Source organism: Mastigoproctus giganteus, chromosome 6 (assembly GCF_048544385.1).
Source record: "Mastigoproctus giganteus isolate SK-2022 chromosome 6, ASM4854438v1, whole genome shotgun sequence".
NCBI lineage: Eukaryota > Metazoa > Arthropoda > Arachnida > Uropygi > Thelyphonidae > Mastigoproctus > Mastigoproctus giganteus.
In genome coordinates, this window is record NC_143580.1 from 98592476 (window position 1) to 98620418 (window position 27943).

A 27943-nucleotide genomic window follows, 5' to 3' on the forward strand; every position below is an offset into this window, starting at 1 on the left:
AGCAAAGTATTAGAAATCTGTTAACGCTTAGTATAGCATAGTATCAAAACTAAAATTAAATGAGAGGCGCACCAAATTTGCTAAAGTCAAGGCGGATCTTACAAGGTGTGGCTATCCCATCAATACCCTTGACAAGTGTGACCTACAGACAAATGGCCATGTAGCGACCAACAGAAACATCCAAGGTAATGACTCAGCCACGAGCGCCTTTATCCCATACTACCCAAACCTATCACAACAGGTTTGTAGAGTCTTAAAATCACATGGGATAAAATGCGTACAACTCCCAGTCAGAAAATTACGATCCCTCATCTGTAAGGTAAAAACATAGGTCCCCACCTTACTACAAAGTGGATTGGTCTACCGCATCTCTTGCCGTGACTGCACTAGCTGCTACATCATGGAAACTGAGAGACGGCTCGAAAAACGCCTTTCCGAACACAAAAGAGCAATCCGCTTAGCTGTGGTGCACTCAGCTACTGCCAAACACATTTGGGCAACCCACCACGACATTGACCCACACTGCGATGTTGTGATTGTGGATAAGTCTTGCCACTATCGACGACACGCCTGGTTGGAGTTGTTGAACATCAAATGCTCCAATACCTCAGTCAACAGGAACAGTGGATGTCAAATCCACCCTATCACCAAAACAGCAATCCTGACTATTGACAAACGCTGGCAACGTCCGTATGCACAGCCACAGGCTTCAGCATCCAACAATTAATCACGCATTTCACCGTACAAGATTGGCAGTACATGCCCTCATGCTCCATTCTTAACTGTCAGTTTAACTAAGGAAGGTTGACAAAACAACCAAAAGCTTTTTGTTTGTATGTATCTAATCTAAAATATGTATATTTCCTATTATTAAACTTGTCACAATCTATTTTTTGTATCCGTTTTTGCTCAGTGTTACAGTAATTTTAGTTTTGATAATGAATCCAGAGCACACAGGCCTCTTTAATCATATAGTATAGTATTATCAATAAATCAGTAAAATTTATTAATCTTTTTAAACTTCATTGTCAATTTAAATTGTACTTTTTTTTTTAACTAAATACATATAACAACTTAGATTTTACAAATGCAACATTATTAATTAATACATATAATTTGATAGGAAATACGGAAGTTATATAACGAAACTAGGAGATAACACTAGATACAGAAAAAAAAAAAAAATTATATATAGTGTTATAACTGCATTGGGATATAAGTTTAGGGTTATAATTTGTATTTAAATTGAAATTTTATTTGAAATTGAATCGAAATCATGACTCAGATCAGAGCAGCAAAGCAAAAGGCTAAAGCTAATGGAAGTGCTGTGTCTTAGGAGAGAACTGAGAGGTGGCAGTTATCCTCTGAATCACAGCCTTTTAAAATGTGCTGATTGTTTAAAGTTTGTGGAGCAATCAAGGACAGGACATATTGCCAAGGAGAATGTCTTTGTGTGTGTGCACAATGTAAGGAGTGTGAGGAAATCGGGCGACAACTCAGCATTGTTATGGGCCTATCTGAGAGCTTGAAGGACAGGGTGGATGCCCTCAAAGGTTCTAAATTGAGGGACCCATCAAGCTCTCAGCTGCCCACATCAAAACCAGAGCTTGCACTTGAACATCACACAACACAGAGGCAACCCGGAAAGCAAATACGTTAGTCCCACAGGAACTAGTCATCAGGGAAAGAGGGAACATATTGGCAAAAAGGATAGGTGAAATAGGACCAGGGTATGTCTGCAGGGTCAAAGGTTGATGACGTTGTAGAGCATATATCATTGTATACGTTGCCACTAATGATATTAAAAGTAGGAGACTGGTGGAATTACTTGACAAGTACAGATCACTGTTGAAAAAAAGCCGTGAATTAGGGTTGAATTTGAAAGTGAAATTCTGCCCAGACACGATAGGAGGGAGTATATGATGAGAGCCTTGTCGATCAATTCAGCCTTGGAGAGATTGCACAAGGATCAAGTGGTAGAATTTTTCTCAGCCTGGCCTGTGCTTGTTAACAGGAGAGACTGCTTCTACAGGGATGGGATACACTTAAATAGAAAGGGTGCAAGAATATTTGCTGATGCTATCGAGGCAGTGTTAGGTGGGTCGGAAAACTGCTAGCTTGTGGGGAACCACGGACTAATTGATTAATAGTAGCCGCCGGGAGAGGAGAAAGTGATTCTTGCCCTGATTCTATCGGAATGAGCAGCAGCCTGGAAAACAAGATGCAGGGGAATTAAGAGACTGCTGGGAGTCATTGCAGTACAAATAAACACATGGGCTGTGTTAGGATAGTGAAGAATAGGAACAGGTGCATGTATACTTGTGTGTGCACCAATGCTAGGAGTTTGGTAAATAAATTTGAATTTGAGGTGTTGGTCAAGACACCAAAGACAGAATTGTTGGGACATCAGAGACGACGTGTCACACAGATACAAGGAAGGCAGAAATGGAATTTGGGGAGTACAATGTGTACAGCAAAGATAGACAGGATAAGAAGGGAGGAGGGGGGTTATGCTATTAGTTCAAATGCAAATAAAATCCAAAGAAGTACAGCAAGTCGACAGTGGCTGGACAGTGCACTGTTGAGTCAGTTTGGTGTGACATAAGCAATGGGAAATCAAAATTGAGAGGAGGTGTGTGTTATAGGCCTATCGACTCCAATGAGTCTTATAATGAGGGATTTTAATTTCCCAGATATTGACTAGAATTTGTGGGTTGGTTGGTTGCTCACTCACTCACTCACACACACACACACACACACACACACACACACACACACACACACTAGCAAGGCTTTTGTGGATTTACTGGATGATTGTTTTCTATAGCAGCATGTTCGGGAGGCAACTAGCGGGAATAATACTCTTGATCTGATTATCAGTAGTGATTCGTCATGCATTAAGAATGTGCAGATAAAGGAACCACCAGGTAACAGTGATCACAACGTGCTGAAGTGGGATTTACTCAAAGAGGTAACTACCATCAGGGGTTAAGGGAAAGGTTTTTGTTTTCATAAAGGCAACTACCGAGGTCTGAGACAATATTTAAATTCTATACGGTGAGATCAACTGTTGATATTACGAACAGAAAATTCAAAATGGGAAGCATTCAAAGAATTAATCTTGGAAGCTACTAGGCTTTTCATACCAAATAAGAAATATTGTTCAAGGTTTAGGCCTAAATGGATGTCAGACGAACTAATGAGAAATGTGGCAAAGAAGAAAAATGCATGGTATACATAAATTAATGGGTGACATGGAAGCCTATGATAGATATAGCTGGTCTGTAATCAAACCAGAAAGGAGGTTAGGCAGGCAAAGGCAGATTTCTAGAAACTTGGGTAAAGGATGCAAAGAAGAACAGCAAAGAGTTCTTTACTTATGTAAAGTTTAGAAGGAAGGGAATGATGGCTCAACTGTTGATTATCCTGCTCAGGGAGCTAACAAACTGAGTATTTTGCACCTACATTCACACATAAGGAATTATTCAGGGAGAGGAATGTCAGAGGTGAATTAAACTCTGGCAGTCAGCTAGATGATTTTGTAATAACTGAGAGCAAAGTGGAGGAGAAATTGTTGAAGATGAACATAAGAAAGGCATCTGGAGTAGATGGGATCTAACCAGTTATATTAAAGGAGGCAGCAAAGGAAGTAGGCAAACCCTTAGCCATAATTATGTGAGCTTCCTTGGGTAGGTACATATGGACTGGAGATGTGCAAATGTGACCCAAATTCAGAAAGGAGGATCAAAGGGCGACAAGTAATTATAGAACTGTTAGTTTAACTTCTTTTTGAGGAAAATTAATGGAGGCACTGGTTAAAGAAGCTCTACAGGATCATCTAGACAAAACTTCGGTTATAGCTTGGACACAGCATGGTTTTGTTAACGGGAAGTCTTGTCTGACCAATTTGATTGGATACTATGATGTGGTCAAAAAGAACTGGATGCAGCGAATAACTTTAATATCATATATTTGGACGTTAGAAAGGCTTTTGATACTGTTGCACATGGAAGACTGCTACACAAATTGGAGCAATGTGGCATTGGAGGCAAATTACTGCTATGTATAAAATGATGGTTGAGTGGGAGAAGACAGAGTGGTATTCAATGGACACTGCTGTTTGTGGACTAATGTTATTAGTGGAGTCCGTCAGGGATCAGCATTGTTGTTTTCTGTATTTATTAATGATACTGATGATGGTATATCAGTCTTAATGTCCAAGTTTTCACACGGTACGAAATTTGGCAGGGTTGTTAATGACACTAATGACGATACGCTGCTGCACCAGGATCTAGAAAAGTTGAGCAGATGGGCTGAGAGGTAGCAACCAAAGTTTAACCTTGACAAGCGTAAAGTACTACACATGGGAAGCAGTAACCCCAGAGTAACATATCAACTGTGTGGTACTACACTGACAGTGGTAGAGAATAAAAAGGACCTGGGGGTAATTGTGCAGGCAGATATGAAGTTTTCTGAGCAGCGCAGATGGTCTTCAAGAGTAGCTCATGTTGTCTTGTCAATGATATACAAGAATTTTCTAGCCAGGATAAGGTGGTGATTATCCCTTTGTATAATAAGGCAATGGTCAAGCCACATCTTGAGTACTGTACACAAGTCTGGAGGCCTCATTTTAAGAAGGATGTAGAGCTGCTGAAACAAGTACAGAGAAGGACAACAAGATTAGTGAATGGAACAAAGGGTTGGTCTTACAAAGAAAGGCTTAAGTTTTGCAAATTACAATGTCTAGAGACCAGACGTACCTGCAAGATGATCTGATTGAGTTGTATAAAGCCTTGAATGGTTGGAGCATGCTCAATACTGTCAGGAAGTTTGCCTTTAGCCAGGGTGTGGTTGATTGTTGGAACAAACATCTGTCTGTTGTTGTAGAAGTTGATAGCTTAAAGAGATTCAAGGAACTAGATAAACATTTGGAGCGATTGGATGGGTGAAATTAGAAGATTTGTTGGGTTTTTTTTTTGGTCTATTTTTGACCTGCTATATAAGGCCTCCGTAGCCAAGTGGTCAGGTTAAGCCTCTGACTATTAATTTATGATTATTACTTGGATAACTAGATTCCTTTTTAGGCTATAATGCTCTTAGTGTTATATGACTGAATATCCACAAGTAATACATATTTTTTTTTCGAAGACATAAATAATAGTATTCATAAAGGAGAAAAGTAAATACAGGCTATAACTTACATTAGAAAAACATCTAGCCATCTGAATCAAATGGCTGATGCAAATGTGAAACTGAAAGAAACAAGATAAAACATCCGACGCACTGTGAAAGAGAAAGTTGTGAAATAGAAGAGAGATAAAAAAAAAAAAAAAAACCACCTAGAGAGTAAATCACATTTTGAGAAATTAATATTTCAAATAAAAATCATTTTATCACTTCAAACAGCTTCTAGACAGAAAATAATGCAAATTGCCAGCAACAAACACGAGAAATATTTTGTAGCAAAACTAATGTAGCTCTTGCCAGTGAAAAATGGGAATCTATAACTCCGAGAAAATGATTAAAAGGGTTAAAAAAAAAAAAAAAAAAAAAAGTCATAAGTACTAAAAATCTGTATATTTAGGAAACAACAGAAAATCACAGATGACATCACCAACTAACAATGATTGCAGGCTCATTATTTTCAAGTTGTACCTCAAAGGTGTAGCAGTAATGGAGACGTGAGGCAAGAGAGCAAGCATTGAGCTTATGTATCATTAGCCAAAAAAAATTTACAAATCATTCCCTCTAAAAGTTTGTCCAGTTCTTCCTTGAATTTATTAAAGCTATCAACTTCCACAAAGACAGTTTATTTCTGAAATTAACCACCCGCTGTTTAAAGGCAAACTTACATCTATTCCACAACTGTCTTTTCTCAATTTCAAATTATGCCCATTCAGGTTCTTAATCTGAGAGAATCCTATCAGAATTCAGCATGCTCAACCCATTCAAGGCCTGATATACCTCAATCAGATCACCTCGCAGGTGCCTAGTCTCCAGCAGCAGCAATTTGCAGAACTTAAGCCTTTCTTAGTAAGAGGACCCCTTCATTCCATTCACCAAACTTGTTGCTCTACTCAAGCAACTCAACACCCTTCCAAAAATGAGGTCTCTAGACCTATACACAGTACTCAAAGCATGACCTAATAATTGCCTTATACAAATGGATAATCGCCACCTTTTTCCTACTACCAAAATTCCTGAATATCATTGACAATGCCCTATGACCTGCTCTGACAGCCTGTCTGCATTGCTCAGAAACCATCATATCTGACTGCACAATTACTCCAAGATCTTTTTCATTTTCTATACTGCAATAATTAAAGACAAACACCAGCCAAGGAATTAAAAATTTACTATAAAAATAAAATATACAGAAATAAAATATAATGGAAACCCTATCGGAAGACTAAAATATTACAATAAATTACGATAAAATAAACTATGATAAAAACATTAAAAATATAGTTAAAAATACCGAAGCAATAAAATTATCTAAAATAAACTGGATTAAAAGCGATAAAACCTGAAGCTTTCGGAGACTGCTGTCTCCTTCTTCAACAGTATACTATTACTGCAATGACACATCCTTAAGAAGCAGGCCCATGGCACTCATGCACGTGGTCCATCAGACACAGTGTCTGATGGACCCATTAGCCTTGCACAATACCTCCAGGGCCAAATTGCTTGACAAGGCTCTCCTCATATACTCCCTCCATCATGTCTGGGCAGAATTGCAGACACTTTCAAATTTAACCCTAATTCACAACTTTTTTTTCAGCACTGACCTGTACTTGTTAAGTTAATCTGCAGATCTCCTACTCTTAATGTTATTAGGGCCAATGTGTGCAACAATGTCACCTTTTGTACCCTTAAAAGATGATATTTGTTTTACAACATCATCAACTTTTGCTTCTGGCAGACATACTCAGGTCCTATTCCACCTATCCTTTTTACACAATATATCACCCATCTCCCTTAAAAATTAAGCTAAGCTATGTCCACGATCTAGTCATTACCCGTCTCCTTGACAACAGTCAACGAAAATAACTAACTCCTGGGGGACCAGTGCTTTCTGCTTGCTGTTGTGTTACCTGATGCACAAGAGTGAGCTCTGACGTTGAGTTGGGCAGCTTTGAGCCTGATGTGTCCCCCATTTTAATACCTTCAAGGGTGTCTACCCGAATCCTCAAACTCTCATAAGTGCCCATCAGAACGCAGAGTCCGTGCCTAGTTTCTTGACACTCTCTGCAACTATCACACACAAGCACATCTTCCTTGGCTTGGTGTAGTGTTAATACTGCTGGGATAAGTGTAAAATTATGTAAACTGATACCATCACTGGGTAAAGTTATCTTCAATTGCTAATGAACGATAGTTCCCATAATAAGAAAAGTTTGACAGACACCTGTCAGACCTCATGCCACTACTGCAGGGTGAGGTTCAGCATGTATGGGAACATCAGTAGGGCAGACACCAATGCACAACCTGGTTCCAGGATAAATTTGCCAAACATGAAATTGTCCATAACATCAATAAGGAAGTCTGTAGGAGGAAAAGAACCTAGAGACAACAAGAAGTGTTTCTGAGAACTGTGTTCAAAGTCAATTTGGCTTAGAACGACAGGTATAACATTCAAATCTCTCATACCTCAACTATTTCATGTGATTCAGGAAGATGCTCCTTGCTTGTGACCATAGTTTTCTAAGTAGGACTGTCAGAAGAACAGTGAAGTTGATTTTTAAGCCGAATCATATAGTCAGATTATGGAGGCATTCAACTTAAAGGTTCATTTGAATTGCCACAACTGTGTTTACTAGGCCTCTAACAATCCTCACCATACTCTACAGCTGCACTGATACCATCACTGGGTAAAGTTATCTTCAATTGCTAATGAACGATAGTTCCCATAATAAGAAATGTGTTTCTGGATATGTTGCTATACTTTCAACAGGATTTCACTCTGATTTGCAAATTTCTCAAACGATGGACAGACCACAAGGGAATGCTTTTTAATACTCCATTCACAAAAGTCACTAGACCAACTCCTGTACAGGAAGCAGGAAAAATTACAGCTATCATTTGCAACATTTTATACTGGTATGTTGAGAAACAATGTCATTTATGTATGTGTGCTGATGGCAGGCATTTTGAACACTGCTGGAACTTAATTACATTTATACATCCAGTATAATCAAAACCCTTTTTGGTTCATGTTAACTGAATAAACTTTCTGAGAGACAGCATATAAAAGTGTTTGTACATAATTTTGACTCACCCTATTTCACTCATTTTTAATATTTGGTTGGGTAATAGGGAAACTGCTCATGCATCAACCAGGAAAATAACAAGATTCTTTGTTATTTCTTAAATAATTAGCTATATAGTATTGGTGTAAATACACCATAGTTAACCTATAAACTTGAGCTACGTATGTAGCGTAGAGGGCATCGTTTTAATTATATCTCATATTGTGGTTGCTTTAATTGTACTGCAACCACAATATGAGATACAATTAAAACGATGCCCTCTACGCTACATACGAAGCTCAAGTTTATGAGTTAACTATGGTGTATTTACACCGATACTATATAGTTAATTATCAAAACCCATAAGGATTATGCCTTGTGCATTTCTTTTTCAAAATACATTAAATAATTAGATTTATCAAAGTATGTATCTCTTTGTGGCTAGCTGCTATTTTTTATATACTATTCATCATTATAAGATGAATGTTGCCATTGTTTTTGCTAATATTAGAGAGCAGAAAAAAGTTAAATAAAATTATTGAATATGTCATTATTTAAGTAAATAGTACATTGTAAACTGCTTACCACCACTCTCTTCAGAATTTTCAGTCTTTTCTCCAGGAAACGGGAAGAGCACAGCTGAGATCTGCATGTTTTCATACTGGGATACCCTGGCTTGCTTTTCATCCATTATCTCCTCTTGATTATTAGGAGACTTGATAAGGAATCGACAGTTAAAAGAGCGGTTCTTACTAACTCCACTATTAGATTCACTTGACCAGTTAAGCCCATTACCTAAAAATAAGAAACTAAGCTTTAAAATGCAATAATAATTATTTGTTTCATTATCACAGGAGAAGCAAAATGTACTGTGATTGCACTAAGAGAACTGACTATAGTTGATATAATTTTTCTGATATGTTCTGATAAGTTATGAATAATATATAGAGGGTATTTCTTGGTTTTTTTATGAATAATATATAGAGGGAGTCTGTGCAAAAAAATCTGGGATGTATTCTAGGACAAAAAGTAAGACAAATTAAAGAAACAAATCCTAGAATGTTAGAGTCATAAAAAGGCTCAACCTATGAAAACCTACTATCAACCTATGAAAACCTAAAGAAACAAATCCTAGGATGTTAGAGCCATAAAAAGGCTCAACCTATGAAAACCTAAAATCTACTACAAGTTACTTGCATGAGTTCTGTATGTGGTTAAAATATACAAACAAATCAAAAAGTCTGTAAAAACATTCATAATATGACATCTCATACTGTGAAATCCTTTATGAGTTGCTGTTTCTTATACATTTTACTTTTAACACAAACAATGAATTACTATTATTACTTACTCAAAGTATACATTTTGAGTAAATAACACTTCCCAAATAGAAAAGTTTATCCTGATTTCCTGGTTGAGTGTAACTAATCAAACTTTTTGGATATATTTCATCACATGAAAAAGGCTCTTAGGTTTGAATTCCAACTAGATGGGAGAAATTTCTATGGGCTTTACTCAGACAGAACCATTTCTGAGTAGGCTGTTCCCTTCTTGATTGGTGAGTAGATATCACCCACACAGTAATACATTTATCACAGTAAATGTATGGGTATACATGTGGAAGGAGGTGTTAGATTCCACATTTAGAATGGCCAGGTCATTGTTTTTGAGAATGCACTCAACAGCCTGACCACTTCCACTGATGTCAGCACTACCTCACAGAGCCTGTTAAAATAGTCCAATAGTAGAAAAGGGGACAGTTTTTGCTAAATGAGATCATTAAGGTCTACTTGGGGAATGCCATTCCCAGAAGGCAAATAGGTGGAGCAAATAGTTAAGAGGAATACTACTATAAGACAAACTGCTACGGCCATTTTGTTATTTGGTTTTTTAGGAGCATTAGCAACTAAGGCCATATTGCTCCGGGAATATGCGGTGGTCATTCCCTGACCTTTCCGCATCCTCCGTATTTGGTGGTGACGGGCTCGAACCCCGGTCTAATCAAGAAGCATGTGCTATGTACTGTTGCTCCTTCCCATGTGGCTATGGAGGCGCCGGACAAGGCCACTTTGTGGTAAATGGCATAATTTGAAATGGGGTATGATTACCCACTTCAAGTGAATTGTGAATCCTCCAAGGACAGGTCTATCCCCAGCTTTGTCTTTGAAAATAATTGAACAGTTATGCCAGTAATGGTTCTCATTTGCCTTTAAATGTCATCTGTAAGCAAACACAACTTGGCTCATGTTTATGCAAGAGGGCCTTGATTTTATCATTATTTTGATTTCGCCATAGATTTCAAGAAGGCTTTTGACACTGTTGCACATAAAATACTTCTATATAATATTGGTGTAAATACACCACAGTTAATACATAAAATTGAACTACGTAAGTAGTGTAGAAGGTATCGTTTTAATTGTATCTCATATTGTGGTTGGCTTCAGAACGAGATATCGGTATTGCACTACTTCAAATAAATAAACGCTTCTCTAGTAGAAAAGACTACTGTTATTTATTTTCAGAGGATACCACCACCCAGACGATCGTTTTGAAGCTATAGGGCTTCATCATCAGTGGGTGGGCAGGTATCTTGGTAATGCAATATGCCCCACAGTTGCGAAGTTATATCCACAATATGCTCGCCCCACTGATGATGAAGCCCAATTTGATGATCGTCTGGGTGGTGGTATCCTCTGAAAATAAATAACAGTAGTGCAATACCGCTATCTCATTGTGAAGGCAACCACAATATGAGATACAATTAAAATGATGCCTTCTACACTACTTACGTAGTTCAAATTTATGGGTTAACTGTGGTGTATTTCCACCGATATTATATAGTTAATTACCAAAACCCATAAGAATTATGCCTTGAATATCAGATACTTCCTTACTTATGTAAACACTATAAGGATGAGGATGAATCTGATTGGGTGAAGTGTTTTTTTTTTTTTTTTTTTGGCTGATGCTATATAAGCTTGCTTTCTTGCATCATTTGCCATTACTACTACTACATCATCATCATCATCATCAGCCATTTTCAATCCACTGCAGGATGAAGGCCTCTCCAGCAACTTTCCAGTTCCTTCTGTTTTGAGCACTGGCATCCATTTACTACTCAAAAACTCATGAATTTCATCTATCCATCTCCGCCTTTGTCTTCCAGGTTTTCTTCTAGCTCCTCTTGGGTACCATTCTGTTATTTTCTTAGTCCATCTGTCATCATGTCTTCGAGCTATGTGTCCTGCCCAAGACCATTTTAGTTCTTTAGTTTTGATAAGAATGTCTTTTACTTGAGTTTGCTGCCTAATTCATGTGTTTCTCTTCTTATCTAACAGTCTGATTCCCAATATAATTTGTTCCATTCTTCGCTGTGTAGTTCTTAGCTTCTCTTCCATTCTTTTGGTGAGTGCCCAAGTTTCACTTCCATAAGTCATGGTGGGGAGTATACATTGATTCATTATTTTACGTTTCAGACAAACTGGGATATTGCTCTTCAGTATGTGACTATATTTCCTGAATGCTATCCATCCAAAATTTATTCTTCTCTTGACTTCCAGCCATTTATCATTATTACAGCTAATAACTTGTCCCAGATAAGTATATGACTCCACCTTTTCAATTACTGCTCCTTCAATCATTATTTCCCTTTCCGTGGCATACTTGTTCATCATTACTTTTGTTTTAGCCATATTCATCTTTAGTCCAAAATCCTTACTAACTGTGCATAACTGATTAAGATTTTCCTCTAATTCTTTGGGATCGTGGCTTATGACCACAATGTCATCTGCAAATCGTAAATGGTTTAGGTACTCTCCGTTCACATTGACTCCTTTCTGCGACCATTATAAAGGCCCACAACAATTCCATTGTAAGAATTTGAATGTGTGCATTATATAGATTTGTAGAGTTTTTCCTGGTGGTTTCCAAAGGGTTTGTTTTCTCAGTCCTGGATTTGTCCTTTTTTAGAGAAAAAGGATGCTGGTCTTTGAATATTTTTTCCTCTTTTGCAAACAGTTCCAAGACTGAGTTAGCCAGTACCTCCTTAATCTCTACAGCCACTTTATCTTGTATTGCTGATGGCTCTTGTCTTTTTTTTTTTTTTTTGCTTTTCTTTACTACTTTGTTCTGGAAGTGATGAAGCACTAGGAGATACAGATAATATAGGAGTGGCAGCCAGCTGTGCTTTTGGGTGAGCTTTAGTAAGCTCAATAAATAGCATGCAGTGGAAGTGAATGACCCTCTTGGTAGTCATTTCAGTTAACGTTCTTATGGTACTCCTCCCAGAAACCTTCCTGGGTGCTTAATGGACTGCCACTATGTATTGGTTAGATACACTTTCTGGCATCTTGATAGGATGTTCAGCTCTGTTTTCAGTTTTTGAATTTTTTCTATTCCTTCCAATTTGAAAATTTGTTCAGATTGGCTTGAAAGCTGAACGTTCATTGCTCTCGTCGTCTTTGGCACCACGTTGGGCACTGATAATCCTTATCTTTCCAGAACCTTCCTAAATCTACAAATAAGAGCACCAAGATTACTTCAGCCTTGCCTCCTCTTGTGTGAATGAGTCGAACACTTTTCCTCATGGGGTGGGCTGACACCACTATACTAACAAAGTTATGGATACAAGATTTATAATTTTAATTTTAAAATTATTTCATAAAATTTAGTTATAAATTTTATTTTTCAGATACAAGATGGATGAATATGAAAAGGAGATGGAGAGGATTCTGGAGTTGTTAGATGAATGTTGGACTCGACAATAGTCCAACCCCTCCCTTCTTGTGAAAATGATCCAGATGATGATAGTGAAAGTCAATATCAGAGCCTGATAGTCCACCAAAAGAGCCCCAAAGGAAACGGCCCAGATGATATGGGTGTCTAGGACAAGACAAGAAACCATGGTAGGAGAAAAAGTACCAAATATGGCAGTTCATATCCATTCTTATAACGGGGAGGACCCATTAAAAGAATGGGTCCAGGGGAATGTTGTTGTTGTTGGTTTAGTTTTATTGGCGCATCAGCAACTAAGGCTATAATGCACCAAAACCTAGGTCTAGGGGAAAGGGAAGGACCAAGAAGACCAACACTAAATGCACAGTTACCAAATGACTTCTGGGGACTTTTCATCACTATGAAATAATGGATGTATTACTTAGGAAGACTAATCTGTTCACAAGTGAAATTGGGAAGAATTATGCTAAGGAGAGAAGGGTGAGAGACACAGACATAGAAATGAAAGCATTTCTTAGCCTACTACTGTACCTAACAGCAACAGAACCTTTCTGATCTGTGGGCTGCTGATGGCATGCATAGAGGTGTGGGCATACGAATATAATAAAAAACAAAACATTGTTTACAGTTTGACAGCAGAGCAACATGCCCGGCAAGAAGGCAAGTGGATAAGCTTGCCCCAATTCGAGGCCTGTTTGAGATGTTTATTGAAAACTGTCTGAAGAACTATTCCCCATCAGAATATATGACAATTGACGAAATTCCTGCACCTTTCATGTTAAGTGTCCCTTCAGAGTACATATACTTAACAAACCAGCAAAATATGGAATAAAAATATAGGAAATAGCTGAGGCAAAAACTTTCTATGTATGTAAAATGGAAGTGTATACAGGAAAACAGCCTGATGGTCCACTGAATTTAGACAATTCTTTCTATTGGTGTGGTTCCAAGCTTACCTCAGAGATCTCAGGATCAGGCAGAAATGTCACAGTTTATAATTCATATACCAGTTACCCAATACTCCTAAGGCTGCTTGATAACCAGAATTTGACTACTGTGGGCACACTTAAAAAAAAAACTTGAGATTCCTAACTGGAATATAGCTAGGTATGACAGTATGTTTGAATTTAGATGAAGTGACACTAGTCTCATACAGACAGTAAGAAAAAGAAAAATGTTCACTTCAGCAGCATGCACCATGATGACAGTATTGACTAAGATTCTGGTGATAACAATAAACCTGATATTATCACCACCTGCAATTCAACCAAAGGGGACACTGATATGGTCGACCAGGTGGCATGGGGGTGGGGGCAAGACATAACAAGGTGGTAGATGACTCATCAACCGGTGCAATACCACCACTTTGCTTATTGGAGGCTTGAAGTGGTGAAACCCATGTTTAGTCTCTAGAGCAAAGTTTCCGGCAAACCCCCCCCAATACTTCTCTTTCAACCCACGCACGGTACTAAGTACTATAGGTTTTGATACCTTTCGTGTTTGGGGTTTTCATAAAAAAAAAAAAAAAAAAAGAAAAGAAAAGAAATAGCCGTCTAAGGCAGTGGTCTCAAACTCAAATTGCATGCGGGCCGAATGCACGATCTGAAAGCAGCTGATGGTCCGGAATTTTTTTTTGCAAAATGACAGTGAATATAAGCACCGTATTTACAACAAATACATAATTGAAATGTATTTGTGGGCCGTGTAAAATTGCTTTGGGGGGCCGGATGCGGCCTGTGGGCCGCCAGTTTGAGACCACTGGTCTAAGGCATATGACTTTTCTGCACTCTCCTGAACACCTCAACAATAAATTGACACATCCTATACTGTCACAACCCTCAGAACAAGCTAAAGCGCTCCTTGTTCATCAAGAAGGTAGGTATGAAACTTATAGAGGACACTCTGAAAAGGCGATTGCAGAATGTGCATCTGAGAAAAGAACTCAGAGCAGAAATTAGAATACTGCAAGAATACTGTCGAGTCCTCAGCATCCTTCTAGCCACAGGTACGGGGGCCAAAGAGATGTATGTTTTGTAGCAGATCATGCGTTCATACAGTGAGTTCAAACGTGAGTGACTACAGCAAGATGCTTATTAGCCACAGTGCCTATCAAGATACAATATCAGGTGGTGAATCAGAGCACTGGATGAGCGTATTTACCAGAAACAAGCTTCTCTTTCAGGGTTTGGTAATGACCCCACATATTTTTCTTGGATTTCCATTTTTATTGGAACAGACTTGGTTTATTCTTGTATATGTATACTCCTGTATAGCTTTACTTAATAAGTATTAAAATGTAAATTTTATTTTTGTTTAGTTTGAACAATGAATAAATATATGATACAAAAAGTATTAATCTATTCATTAATGAGCTGAGGTATATGTAGAAGAAGTTATACTGAAATATTAAGTACAGGGGCTCACATCTAGTGAGTATGGGCTTGGCACACCCAGGGTCCTGAGCTGGATATCATCATTCTTCTCTTTCTTGATGATTCTGATTCCTTTCTACTTATGGACTCTCTCTCTCTCTCTCTCTCTCTCTCTCTCTCTCTCTCTCTCTCTCTCTCTCTCTCTCTCTCTCTCAAGCTAATTCAGATTTTTTTTTTTTTTTTTTTTTTTTGGCTGGTACAGCATAAGCCCCAGGCTTCCTTGTATCACATGGCTAGTAATAATAAAAGATAGTAATATGTGCATTTTCTATACCGGGGTGTTCCAACACCCCACTGAACTAACACACAGTTGTAGCCTGCTTGATATGAATGTAAGAATGAGAACACAGATAGGAATGAGATTCCCATCCTTGCACACTGATATCCATCAGACAACCATCAATCATCGTTATTTCAGATCTCTTCTGAGACATGAAGATTTCACTCTAATATGACAGTGTGAAGAGTTCAGAGTTTTATGGAGGTTACAATGATGGGTATACCCACTATCAATATGGCTTTCAGAATTTTCTGGGCATGTTTTGGCTTGAAACTTTGACTAAAAGGTCACAAGAACGCAGCCTTCTCATGAATTTTGGAGATCCTACCAACCCTCCTAATCATTTCAGGATGAAGAAGGGTGACATTTTCCCAACTGCTTTCTAGTGGAATGGAGAATGAGGAAAAGAAGTGTCACTGGTGGGGTATATCCTTAGTTCTGGCTCTTTTGAGAAGTGTTTTCTGCATTATTTGATTGATTAGGTAGGGGCCCCAAAAGAAGATAAATTAAATTAGTTATGAGAGCAAAATAAAAAATTCTGATACCTTAAGTACTTCACCCAACATGGGATGCTGGTACTGCATACGCATATGGGACATCATATTCATTTGGAGTATCACACTCATATTTCAAAGTCTTGACCCTGTCTCAGATGTAAAGGAAAGGAGGCCTTACTGAACTGCAGTTGACTCTAGCAGTAAGAACAGGCCACTGATTGATCCCAATTGGGCTGGTCTGGGACCTCCCATTTTGTCGAAGCAGGGGCCAGAGTGGTGTATTAGAGTTGGACCCATCACCCACGAACCCCTTTCCGAGTTTCCAAGGGTAACTGTGCATGGATGTACACACTAGATTCTACTGATGTAAACTGGAGGAAAGGTATGAGTGCTGGATCCCAATGATGCTAATCTGTAAGCCTAATAGATATGGTATGACACAGGTTGATCTCACTGAAATGGTATCTTAATGTATCATCAAGCTCTGACTTTACCCTTCATAAACCCAAGAAACAACTTTGATATTATTTATCATGCCTTCGGAAAATCTTTTAATATGGTTCTGAAAGAGAAGCTGTTACATAAGCTGGAGAAAAGTGGGATTACTGGTAAATCCTTTGCTGGATTAGGAGTTGGCTAAAATACAGGAGACAGAGGGTAGTTAATTTACCAAGTTAGCCCGGGAAAATAAACACAGTTCCTTGGTGATCAGTTCTGTTGACTGTCCAGTTTCTGAATTGGTTTGGGTTTTACTAGCACATTAGTAACTAAGACTATGAAGTACCAAATCCAGGTCATGTAAAGGATAAAAGTTAAGATTCTAGTAACATGACGATAAAAATATGCAAAAAGGTTATAAAGAGTATATTTTAAATAAGAGTAAGAGGCTTTATGCTTTTAACTAACTAGAAATGGTTGACATTTGATCATTGTTGAATAAAATTTGACTGAATGTATAAGGCTCAGTGAGATAACTTAATGCAGTAAAAAATATAACATAGACTCTCGGATAAAATAAGTTGAATTGTTATAAAGGTCACAGTTCTCAAATATAGGGAAATTCTGGTCTCAGCAGGAATGAAAGCATGAGATGACTGCCCTATGGCAAGACAAGCAAAAACTTCCTCTATGGTTTGTGTGGACTAGACTGCCTCGGAAGAAGATTATACTAATCCCGGATTTTAGTGTGGTCTAGGGCTAACTGTATGGAATACAAACTCTGCTGGGTATCAGCTCCATTCATCAGAATCTTCTTGGATATAGTGTTACCTGGGAAGATAGCAGATGACGCTGACTTTGAGCCATCGGGGAAGACTGGAAAGAAACCAGAGTATTCAGCTTGGTGAGGAGCATACAATTAGCATTAGAAGTGGCAAATGAAGCAAGAAAGCTAGTTTATACTGCATCAAACGGGAGGGAAAAAACACTTCCCAATTCACCTATTCATTCCCTCCAATTGTTTATCTAGTTCTTCCTTGAATTTATTTATGCTATCAACTTCCACAACAATAGATGGCTTTTCTTAAAGCAAACAACCACCCACCGGCTAAAGGCAAACTTCCACATCTATTCAGCAACCATCTTCAATTTGAATTTGTGACCCCCATGTGTGCAGTCTGAACAAGAGAAAGAATCCCATCAGCATTGAGCTTGATCAATCCATTCAGACTTTTTCCATCCACTCAAATACCACAATCAGATCACCTCACAGGTGGCAAGTATCCAGACACTGCAATTTGCAGAACCGAAGCCTTTCTTGGGAATAACAATCCCCTCAGCAATCTCGCTGCGCTCATCTGTACTCGTTCCAACAGTTCTACATGAACTAAATGAACTAATGAGACTCGTGACAGAGAAGAAAAATGCATGGGATGCATATAAATTATCAACAGACTCAGAAGCCTATGGCAGATATAATCCAGTCTGTAATCAGGTTACAAAGGAGGTTAGGCAGGCGAAAGCAGATTATGAGAAATCTTTGGCAAAGGATGCTAAGAAAAACAGCAGGGATTTCTTTACTTATAAACTCTAAAAGGAAAGGGATGAATCGGATTGGTCCCCTTGATATTGATGGTTCGACTGTTGATGATCCTGCTCAGATAGCAAACAAACTGAATGAGTATTTTGCATCTACATTCACACATGAGGAGTTATTAAGGTTTAAAAATGGCAGAAGGCTTTCAAATTGTAGCAGGGTGCTTAATGATTTTGTAATAACTGAGAGCAAAGTGGAGGAGAAATTGTTGAAGTTAAACATAAGAAAAGCACCTGGGGTGGATGGGATCTATCCAATTATATTAAAGGAGACGGCAAAGCAACTACGAAAACCCTTAGCCATAATTATAAGAGCATCCCTGGACTCAGGGGAGGTCCCCATGGAATGGAGATGTGCAAATGTATCCCCAATTCACAAAGGGGGGATCGAAGGGTGACACAGGTAATTACAGACCAGTTAGTTTAACTTCTGTTCTGGTAAAATAATGGACTCACCGGTTAAAGATGCATTGCAGGATCATCTGGACAAGACTGCAGCAATAATTCAGACACAGCATGGGTTTGTTAAGGGAAAGTCTTGTCTGACAAATTTGATAGGATATTATGATGTGGTTACAAAGGAACTGGATGCAAAAAATAATTTTAATATCATATATTTGGATTTCAGGAAAGCTTTTAACACTATTACGCATGGAAGACTATTGTACAAATTGGAGCAGAATGGTATTAAGGGTAAGTTGCTACAATGGATAAAAGGATGGTTAAGTGGGAGAAGACAGAGGGTGGTAATCAATGGGTGCTGCTCTTTGTGGACTAATGTTATTAGTGGAGTCCCACAGGATTCGGTGTTGGGTCCACTGTTGTTTTGTATATCAATGATATTGATGAAGGTATATCATCAATATCAAATGACAAATGCAAAATACTGCATATGGGTAGAAGTAACCCCAGAGAAACGTACCAACTGTGTGGTACTACACTTAAGGTGGTAGAAAATGAAAAAGACCTGGAAGTAATTGTGCAGTCAGATATGAAGTTTTCTGAGCAATGCAGACAGGCTGCCAGGGCAGGTCATGGGATTTTGTCAATGATATATAGGAATTTTGCTAGCAGGAAAAAGGAAGTGATTGTTCCTCTGTATAAGGCAATGGTCAGGCCAAGCCTTGAGTACTGCATACAGGTCTGGAGGATGTAGATTTCCTTGAGCGTGTACAGAGAAGGGCAACAAGATTGGTGAGGGAAATGAAGGGATCCTCATACCAAGAGAGACTTAAGTTCTGCAAATTGCAGTGGCTGGAGACTAGGCACCTGCATGGTGATCTGATTGAGGTGTATAAGGCCTTGAATGGATTGAGCATGCTGAATTCTGATGGGATCCTTCCACTTGTTCAGATTATGAACCTAAGGGGATATAAATTCAAATTAAGAAAAGACAGATGTAGAATAGATGTGCGGAAATTTGTCTTTAGCGAGCGGGTGGTTAATTTCTGGAACAAACTTCCATCTGGCATTGTGGAAGTTGATAGGTTAAATAAATTTAAGGAGGAACTGGACAGGCATTTGGAGGGAATGGTGTGATTTTTATTTTTTTTGGCTGATGCTGCATAAGCTCATACACTTGCTTTCTTGCATCACATGCCACTACTACTACTACTTCCTTCTTAAAATGGACCTCCAGACCTGTGTGTAGTGCTCATGATGTGGCCTGACACAAACGGGATTTTTTTCAGGTATCCCATTGCCTGATACAATGGGATAATCACCTCCTTATTGCTGCAAAAAAAATTTCTGTACATCATCGTGAAGACTGGAATTTTTGTATCGTGTGATGCTTGAGTAGAGTATCCATTCTTGTGCTGGGTGGTTGAGTGCTTTACAGGTCGCTCTCTTTTATTCCTTCAAGGGCATCGGCCCTGTTCCTTAAGCCTTCGTACATGCCCATATGCTGATTGGCACTTAATCTCTACTAGAGAAGACTACCGAGTCTTCTCTACTAGAGAAGCGTTATTTATTTGAAGTAGTGCAATACTGCTATCTCGTTGTGAAGGCAACGACAATATGAGATATAATTAAAATGATGCCTTCTACACTACTTACGTAGTTCAAATTTATGGATTAACTATGGTGTACAGTAAACCCCCGCTATTCGCGTGGGTTACGTTCCTGAGAAATGTCGCGAATACAGAAAACGCGAATATTGAGTTATGGCTCCCATAGTAATAAAGGGGTTCCGTTCCAAAGTATGTAATATATAAGAAAAACTGGTCTAAAATTTTGTCTATGTATGTAATATACGTACCTTCATAATATGACTATGTACATTGACAGTACATAGTGAAATGCAAGCATATGGCATCGAAATGAAAATAAGAAACAATTTAATATTAAATGTAGTATTTATTAGAAATTTCAAACAAATCTTTCAAACCAGCGCCTTTGCTAGCTAAAAAACGTATCCCGCCAGTGCTATCACCAGTTTCGCTAAAGTGTTGATAAAGGAGTTTTGCCTTTTCACGAATGATGAGTGAACTTAACGTAATTTTATTTTGAGTTCGGTCTTCTATCCACAGATTTAAAGCTTTTCCATTTTTTCTAATTTAACATCATGGGTTACAGAGCAAATTTTTGAAGCAATTAACGTGTTTTCACGGACACTACGGCGGATTTTTTCTTCCGATTTTTTGATTGATCGTACCTTTGACTCATTAATTTTATAATGTTTTGCCACCGAGGAGACATTTTCACCATTAGAAATTTTGTCTAATAACTCAATTTTATTCGCTAATGTCATCACCTCCTTTGATCTTTTCCCATTTCCCTTGTTATTCGTAGGCATATTTTTGTACGGGTTAGAAAGAACTTGTCCACAATAAAGTCACTTTCTTCCGTTAACACACTAGAAAAAGTCTGTTGTTACACTGCAAAACAGTAGATTTATCACTTTTGTAAGCATAACAATTTATAAATTGATAAATTTATTCAATTTATAAGCATATAAATTAAAAGCAAACGACGAAACCTTCCATGACAAGCGCATAACACATACTGAACAAGGATTAGCGAGAAACATCCACACACTTGATTTTGTCACCCCTCTCCCCCCACCCACTGAGCGCTGTTTTGACCGGGAAAGATAATTTTAGCCACGCCCATGTTTTTTATGGGGGAAAATATTCACGGCGCTTTAAATTTCACATTTTTTTAGGTTTCATTTTAAATCAGCGATCGCGAATAGCGGGGGTTTACTGTATTTACACCGATACTATATAATTATTTTTTGTGAATCCCCTGCTGCTGACTCAATAGCCGTTATGCAAAAAAAGATTATTGGGAAATCCCACTTTTTATTTCATTGGGAAATCCCCATGTTAGTTTCTGTGCTACTGAAAGCACAGAACCATGCATGACTCAAAGCATGCAGTTCATGACTTTTAAGCTTTTTGTAAGGTTATGTTGGTTTTTATTTGATCGTTTATAAATTTTTCCGGGTATGTATTACTAAACTTTGTTCTTAAAACGTACTGGAATAATTTCTTGTGTTATGAATTAAATTCCAGCACTAAATTATGTCTAAGGAACTTAGGCATAATTTAGGAACTGCTTATTTATTTAAAGAATGGTTTTTTAAATTAAGGTTATCATTATATTAATACCACTCTTATACCACATGAAATTAATAAATATAGTTTATTAGGCTGTTCGCCTAAATAACTATACACTAAGGTGGCATTTCAGAAATGCTTAGCTCCATACCATGAAATTTTCAAAGATCTATCAAGCAAAAGCAAACAAACCTAGATTACTGATTTTCTAAAGAGAGAAGAAGATACTCTAGATACTGCAGAAGAAAGTTCAAAAAGTGAAGATATTCTGTAACAGAGAAAATGTTCTGGTTTGATTGTGCTTAGCAGCGATGAAGAGAAAGAAAATTAAATGAACATACATTATCTGACACATATTATTAGCCATATGGTGCAAGAAAGCCTGAGGCTTTTGCTGCACCAACCAAAAAAAAAAAAAAAACTTCTGAGTTACCCTAAGTGAGAGTAAGAGAGAGAACACAAGAGTTAGAAGTAGAAGTACCAATAAAAATCCAGGTCAGGACTCTGGGTGTGTCAAGCCCATACTCATCAGTTGTGAGCTCCTGGGGTTAAGTATTACAGTTTGTAAGACATTTTATTGTCAGTTCAGTTATTACTATTTTTAATAAAAATTAAGTTTCCAGTAGTTATAAAAATTTATGTGTTTTTGTTAGCATTTAGAAAGTAACCCCCCTTTTTGTACTGGTTCTTAGTCCCATATAAAATGGCTTCAAACTACACGTGATTTTCATCATTGGCCATTTTCAATCCACTGTACGATGAAGGCCTCTCAAGCAGCTTTCCAGTTCCTTCTGTTCTGTGCAATGGCCATACATTTAATAACCACAAACTCGTGAATTTCATCTGTCCATCTCTGTTGTTGTCTATCATGTTTTCTTTTAGCTCCTCTTTGGCACCATTCGGTTATTTTCTTAGACCATCTGTCATCATGTCTTCGAGCTATGTGTCTTACCTAAGTCCATTTCAGTTCTTTAGTTTTGATAATAATGTCCTTTACTTGTGTTTTCTGCTTAATCCATGTGTTTCTCTACTTATCCAACAGTCTGATTCCTAATATAATTCATTCCATTCTTCACTGTGTAGTTTTCAGCTTCTCTTTCATTCTTCTGGTGAGTGCCCAAGTTTCACTTCCATAGGTCATGGTGGGGAATATACAGTGTTTCAGACAAATTGGGATATTGCTCCTCAGTATGAGGCTATACTTTCTGAATGCTATCCATCTGAAATTTATTCTTCTCTTGACTTCCAGCCATTTTTCATTATTACAGGTAATGGCTTGTCCAAGATAAGTACAGTGGTACCTCGGTATACGTCAGATTTGGAATAAGTCCAACTTGATATACGTCCTTTTTGGACGCGAAAAATTTGTTTGGTATACGACCTTTGTTTGGAATACGACTTGCATGCATCAAAATGAGTCACGACACTGCATGCTACCCTTGTTTACCTCTCTCGAGACAAAGCCACAACTCAGAGATGCCAGATCTTACCCCCTCTCCAAAAACCGAATAAAAGCTGACTAAGGACGGAAGCTGACAAAGTATGTGCGCCCATCCTCAGTGAGCTTTCCGAATAAAACTGACCTAGGACATATGCACGCATGGTGTGCGCTTATGTCCTCGACCTGGCATCTCTGCCACGAATGCCCACGAGCGTCAGTATGACAGTTTCTAACATTCAGTGAACAACCCATGCTATAACTCTCTGTGAATTTTCACGTGATTTTGTATTTTTTCATGTAAATTTTTTGTAAATTCATTAACCACGAGTTCTAAGAAAGTTAATGAGAAGAGCCAAGCAACGAAGAAAACGGTTAGGATCACCATGGATGTAAAAAAGAAATTGCTGAAAAGTATGAAGGTGGCATGCGTATCCGGGACTTGGCTGCTGCATACCGTATGCCGAGAACGACGGTATCTGCGATTGTGAAAAACAAAGACGTTATTAAATCTGCTAACGTTGCGAAGGGGGTGAAATCGATTACCAAACAAAGATTAGGGACATTAGAGCATGTTGAGAAATTGCTTTTGATCTGGATAACAGAAAAACAGTGTGCTGGCGATAGCGTATTGGAGGCAATGATTTGCAAAAAGGCAAAACTGATGCATGCCGATCTTTTGAAAAACAAGGCATGAATAAGCCAACAAAGTGAAGTGTTTAAAGCCAGCCATGGCTGGTTTGATAATTTTAAGAAGAGGACTGGCATTCACAGTGTTGTGAGGCATGGAGAGGGAGCCAGTGCTCCCTCTCCAAGTGGAGATTGTAAACTGAAGCCTCTACTGATCTACCACTCTGAAAACCCGAGGGCCTTTAAGAAACATAACGTGCAGAAAACTCAGTTACCTGTGATGTGGAGGTCAAACAGCAAGGCTTGGGTAACCAGAGAATATTTCAGCGAGTGGTTTAATGATATGTTTGGGCCAAGTGTAAATAGTTATTTAGAGCAGAAAAACCTGCCTCTGAAGGCCCTCCTCATAATGGACAATGCTCCAGCTCACCCTCCAGGCTTGCAGGACTATGTGCTGCTGGAGTTTGACTTCATCACTGTAAAGTTCCTCCCCCCTAACACAACTCCTCTCATTCAGCCCATGGACCAGCAGGTCATCAGTAATTTCAAGAAACTACGCTAAAGCACTATTCCAGAGGTGCTTTGAAGTGACCTCTGACACAGAATTAACCCTGAGAGAGTTTTGGAAAGATCAATTTACTATCGTCCATTGCATATCTCTCATTGACAAAGCCTGGCAGGAACTTTCCTACAGAACAATGAACTCTGCTTGTAGGAATTTGTGGCCAGAAGCAGTGATTGAAAGGGACTTTGAGGTTGTTCCTATAGTGGAGGATACTGTCTCTTTGGGCAGGTCCATGGGTCTGGATGTGAGTGATGGTGATGTGGAGGGGCACAGGGAAGAGCTGACCACTGAGGAGCTGCAGGAACTTGAGAAGGAGGAGCACAAGACTAAGATAGATACATTCTCTTCAGGCTCGGGGTAGGAGGAGATAGAGGATAAAGAAGACCCTACTTCATTAATCAAGGAAATCTTTGCCAAATGGATGGATGTCAAAAACTTTGCAGAGAAGTACCACCCCAACAAAGCTCAAACAAGCCGTAATAGAATTGTCTGGAATGACCAGATAATGTCACATTTCCGAAATATTCTGAGGAGAAGGCAGAAGCAAAGTTCTTTGGACAGATTTTTAGTAAATGTCAAACCTGGTGATCCTCAACCAGGTCCAAGTAGGGAAAAGAGACAGAAAAGAGAAAATTACAGTTTGTTCAATTTTCATTTATTTCATCTAACTGCTTTTGTATTTATGTATTTTAGTATTAAATAGTGTTTGAATTATTTTATACAACCCCATCAATGTATAATATGCCAATAACAATAGGATTTTTTTTCATGGGAACGGATTAATCATTTTCCCTTTATGGGAAAAATTCGTTTGGTATAAGCCCAAGGATCTGGAACGGATTAAGGACGTATACCGAGGTACCACTGTATGGGGTCCAGAAAATTTACCGCCAGCAATTTACCGCATAAACAATTCACCACCAGCAATTTACTGCCGCGTCAGTTTATCGCATTTTACCGTCTAGAAGCAATGAGATGTGTTTGGTCAAATCATAAAAAGTTATTTTTTATTTAAGTTTCTGCCTTAAGCTATGATTAGCATATTTTTGGAATTCTATGAACTATGAGGGAATAGTACAGAAATTTAAAAAACACATGTATGGAAATATGTAATTTAATAAGTTATGTTATTTGGTTTTTAGGAGCATTAGCAACTAAGGCCATATTGCTCCGGGAATATGGGGTGGTCATTCCCAGACCTTTCCGCATCCTCCGTATTTGGTGGTCACCGGCTCGAACCCCAGTCTAATCAAGAAGCGTGTGCTACACACTGCCGCTCCTGCCCACCTGGCTACGCAGGCGCCAATTTAATAGGTAGATTATGTATTTTAATAGTTACATGTATCACAAAAATAGTAAAAAAATCCATTATTTGAACAATATAACAACTGGTTAATTTTAAAATAAACTAATTATAACATTGTATGTCATAGTACACTGCAAAAATTCAAAATGAATGTTTATGCAATCTTCAGAATCAGTCACGTTGGAATAATTAATTACTGAGAAACTGTAATATTTACAACACAGTATGTAAATTATTAATAAGTAATATTATGCGCTATACCTCTTAGATAATAACAATATCACCCCGTTCATTGTATGCACTAACAAGCCTTTTAATTTGTTCATCACAATCGCGATACTTCTTTTTTTTGTTGCCCAGGTCACTTCCACTTAAATATTGTTCAATGCGCATTTCATTAATACTTTGTTCTTTTTTAATGCAATCGATAAATTTCCAAATGTTGGGATGATAAGCGGCAACTTGTTCCTCAAATCCTCTATGCCACCCTTCAACAGAATTATTTGTTCTTGGTAATCCTTTAAGAACAAGCTGGCATACGTTCCACATTTCGTGGGAATACTTTGATACCATTTTCGCACAAATGTTCAAAAACGACCATCACAATTGGAGTGGGCACAAACGCAATTGCTGCCAAAATTCGCATATTTAAAGCAAAATTAGCATCAGTTTCATAACATTGTTTCAATCCATTATTCTGAATGGAACGAAAAATACATTGTGAAAAGTGGAAAAAACAACACCATTGCGAAGCGTCAGGAAAAACTCTTCTGGCCATCATCACCGTCTCAAAATCTATAGTTATTGATTGCGGGGACATAGCCGGTTCCAATACTTTCAGCTGCTGTAGTAAAGATACATACGTTTCCTCAGACTTGTTAGACAATAATGCATAAACTAATGGAAGCGATATTTTATCCTTGAATCCATGTATCGTATACAGCAGATAAAAAAGTAAGGGAACAGTTTTGAAAGTCCCACCGGCATACCAGTGTTCAATTCGCGGTAACAACTACAAATTTCTTTTCATACTGAAAATTAACGTATGATTGTCCTCGGGTCCAGAATCAAATTGTAGAAACAATTCTCCATTGCACAATGTTTTATATTCTTCTGTAAAAACTATGTCTCTACGATGCGTTGGAAGAACTGGGCCATCAAAATTTCGATTTCTTATATTTCGGATCGTTCGTTTCATTGTATCTACACTTGGAAGCTTAGGGGCTGCTGCTTGGCTACAGATTCTCGAAACATTTGAATTAATACTACTATGAGGCGTATTATTTACTGTTTCTGCATAAGTTCGAATGGTATCAAGAAGTTGTGCTGCCTCAACTCCTGCTGCGTCTCCACAATGATTGTGCTCCTTCCATGTTTTAACGATGATGTTATCTACCGTAGTAACTCGAGCGGCACATTTGGTTTTTTGGTAATTTCGACACTTCCAATGAATTTTTGTTTCATTTTGCCTGTCTTTATAAAACAAATGTCCACTAAAGCACAATTTCAGTTTTCCTTTTTCTGATTTCAAAAATTCCACTGACATGATGCGTTCACAAACTCAAAATAAGAAAATGTTGTGATTGTAAGAGATTATAAAATATAAGTGCCTCCCTAATTGGCATGCCCTATACCCCCACTCCCCTAAAACATGCTACTTAAGTTAAAAATAAATTTATATAAATTATATGTATTGCCTGGCGATATTTGTAGGCTATAAATTGTTTATGCGATAAACTGACACAACGATTAATTGCTGGCGGTGAATAGCGGGCGATAAACCTTCCTAGATTTAGTCTAGGAAACTTGGTAGAGGAAAGTTTATTGCCGAAAGCTAAAGAAAATTTAAGTTTATAAACAATTTATCGCCTACAAATGATCGCTAGCATATTTTATCGCCAGGCAATACATATAATTTATATAAATTTATTGGTCATTTTAAATTGAAAATAAGGCTTTTCTATAGGTGTTATTCAAGAATTAAGTGCAGTTAAAAATGGAAGTTATATGCTAGGTATGCATTACTTAGAAATACATACCATTGCAGGTGCTTTAATTAAATTGCCCGTTATTTTCCAAAATTGGAATTAGGTAGGTACCTACTTAATTCCTTTAACTTAAGTAGCATGTTTTAGGGGATGGGGTAGGGCTGCCGATTAGGGAGGTACTTATATATTTATATAAGTACCTCAAGTGTTAATTTATATGTATCCCA

The 27943-nt window shown here is 38.0% G+C and overlaps 1 protein-coding gene across 2 annotated transcripts in view; it reads right to left on the reverse strand.

Annotated features, from left to right (window-relative positions):
• LOC150084471 (uncharacterized) overlaps positions 1-27943 on the reverse strand; it is a 1198120-nt gene that overhangs the window by 373628 nt on the left and 796549 nt on the right. For both annotated transcript variants that reach the window (XM_090376097.1, XM_090376096.1), the window contains one exon: positions 8835-9044. In XM_090376097.1, coding sequence (XP_090232223.1) covers positions 8835-9044 — 210 coding nt within the window. The remainder of the gene's footprint in view (positions 1-8834; positions 9045-27943) is intronic.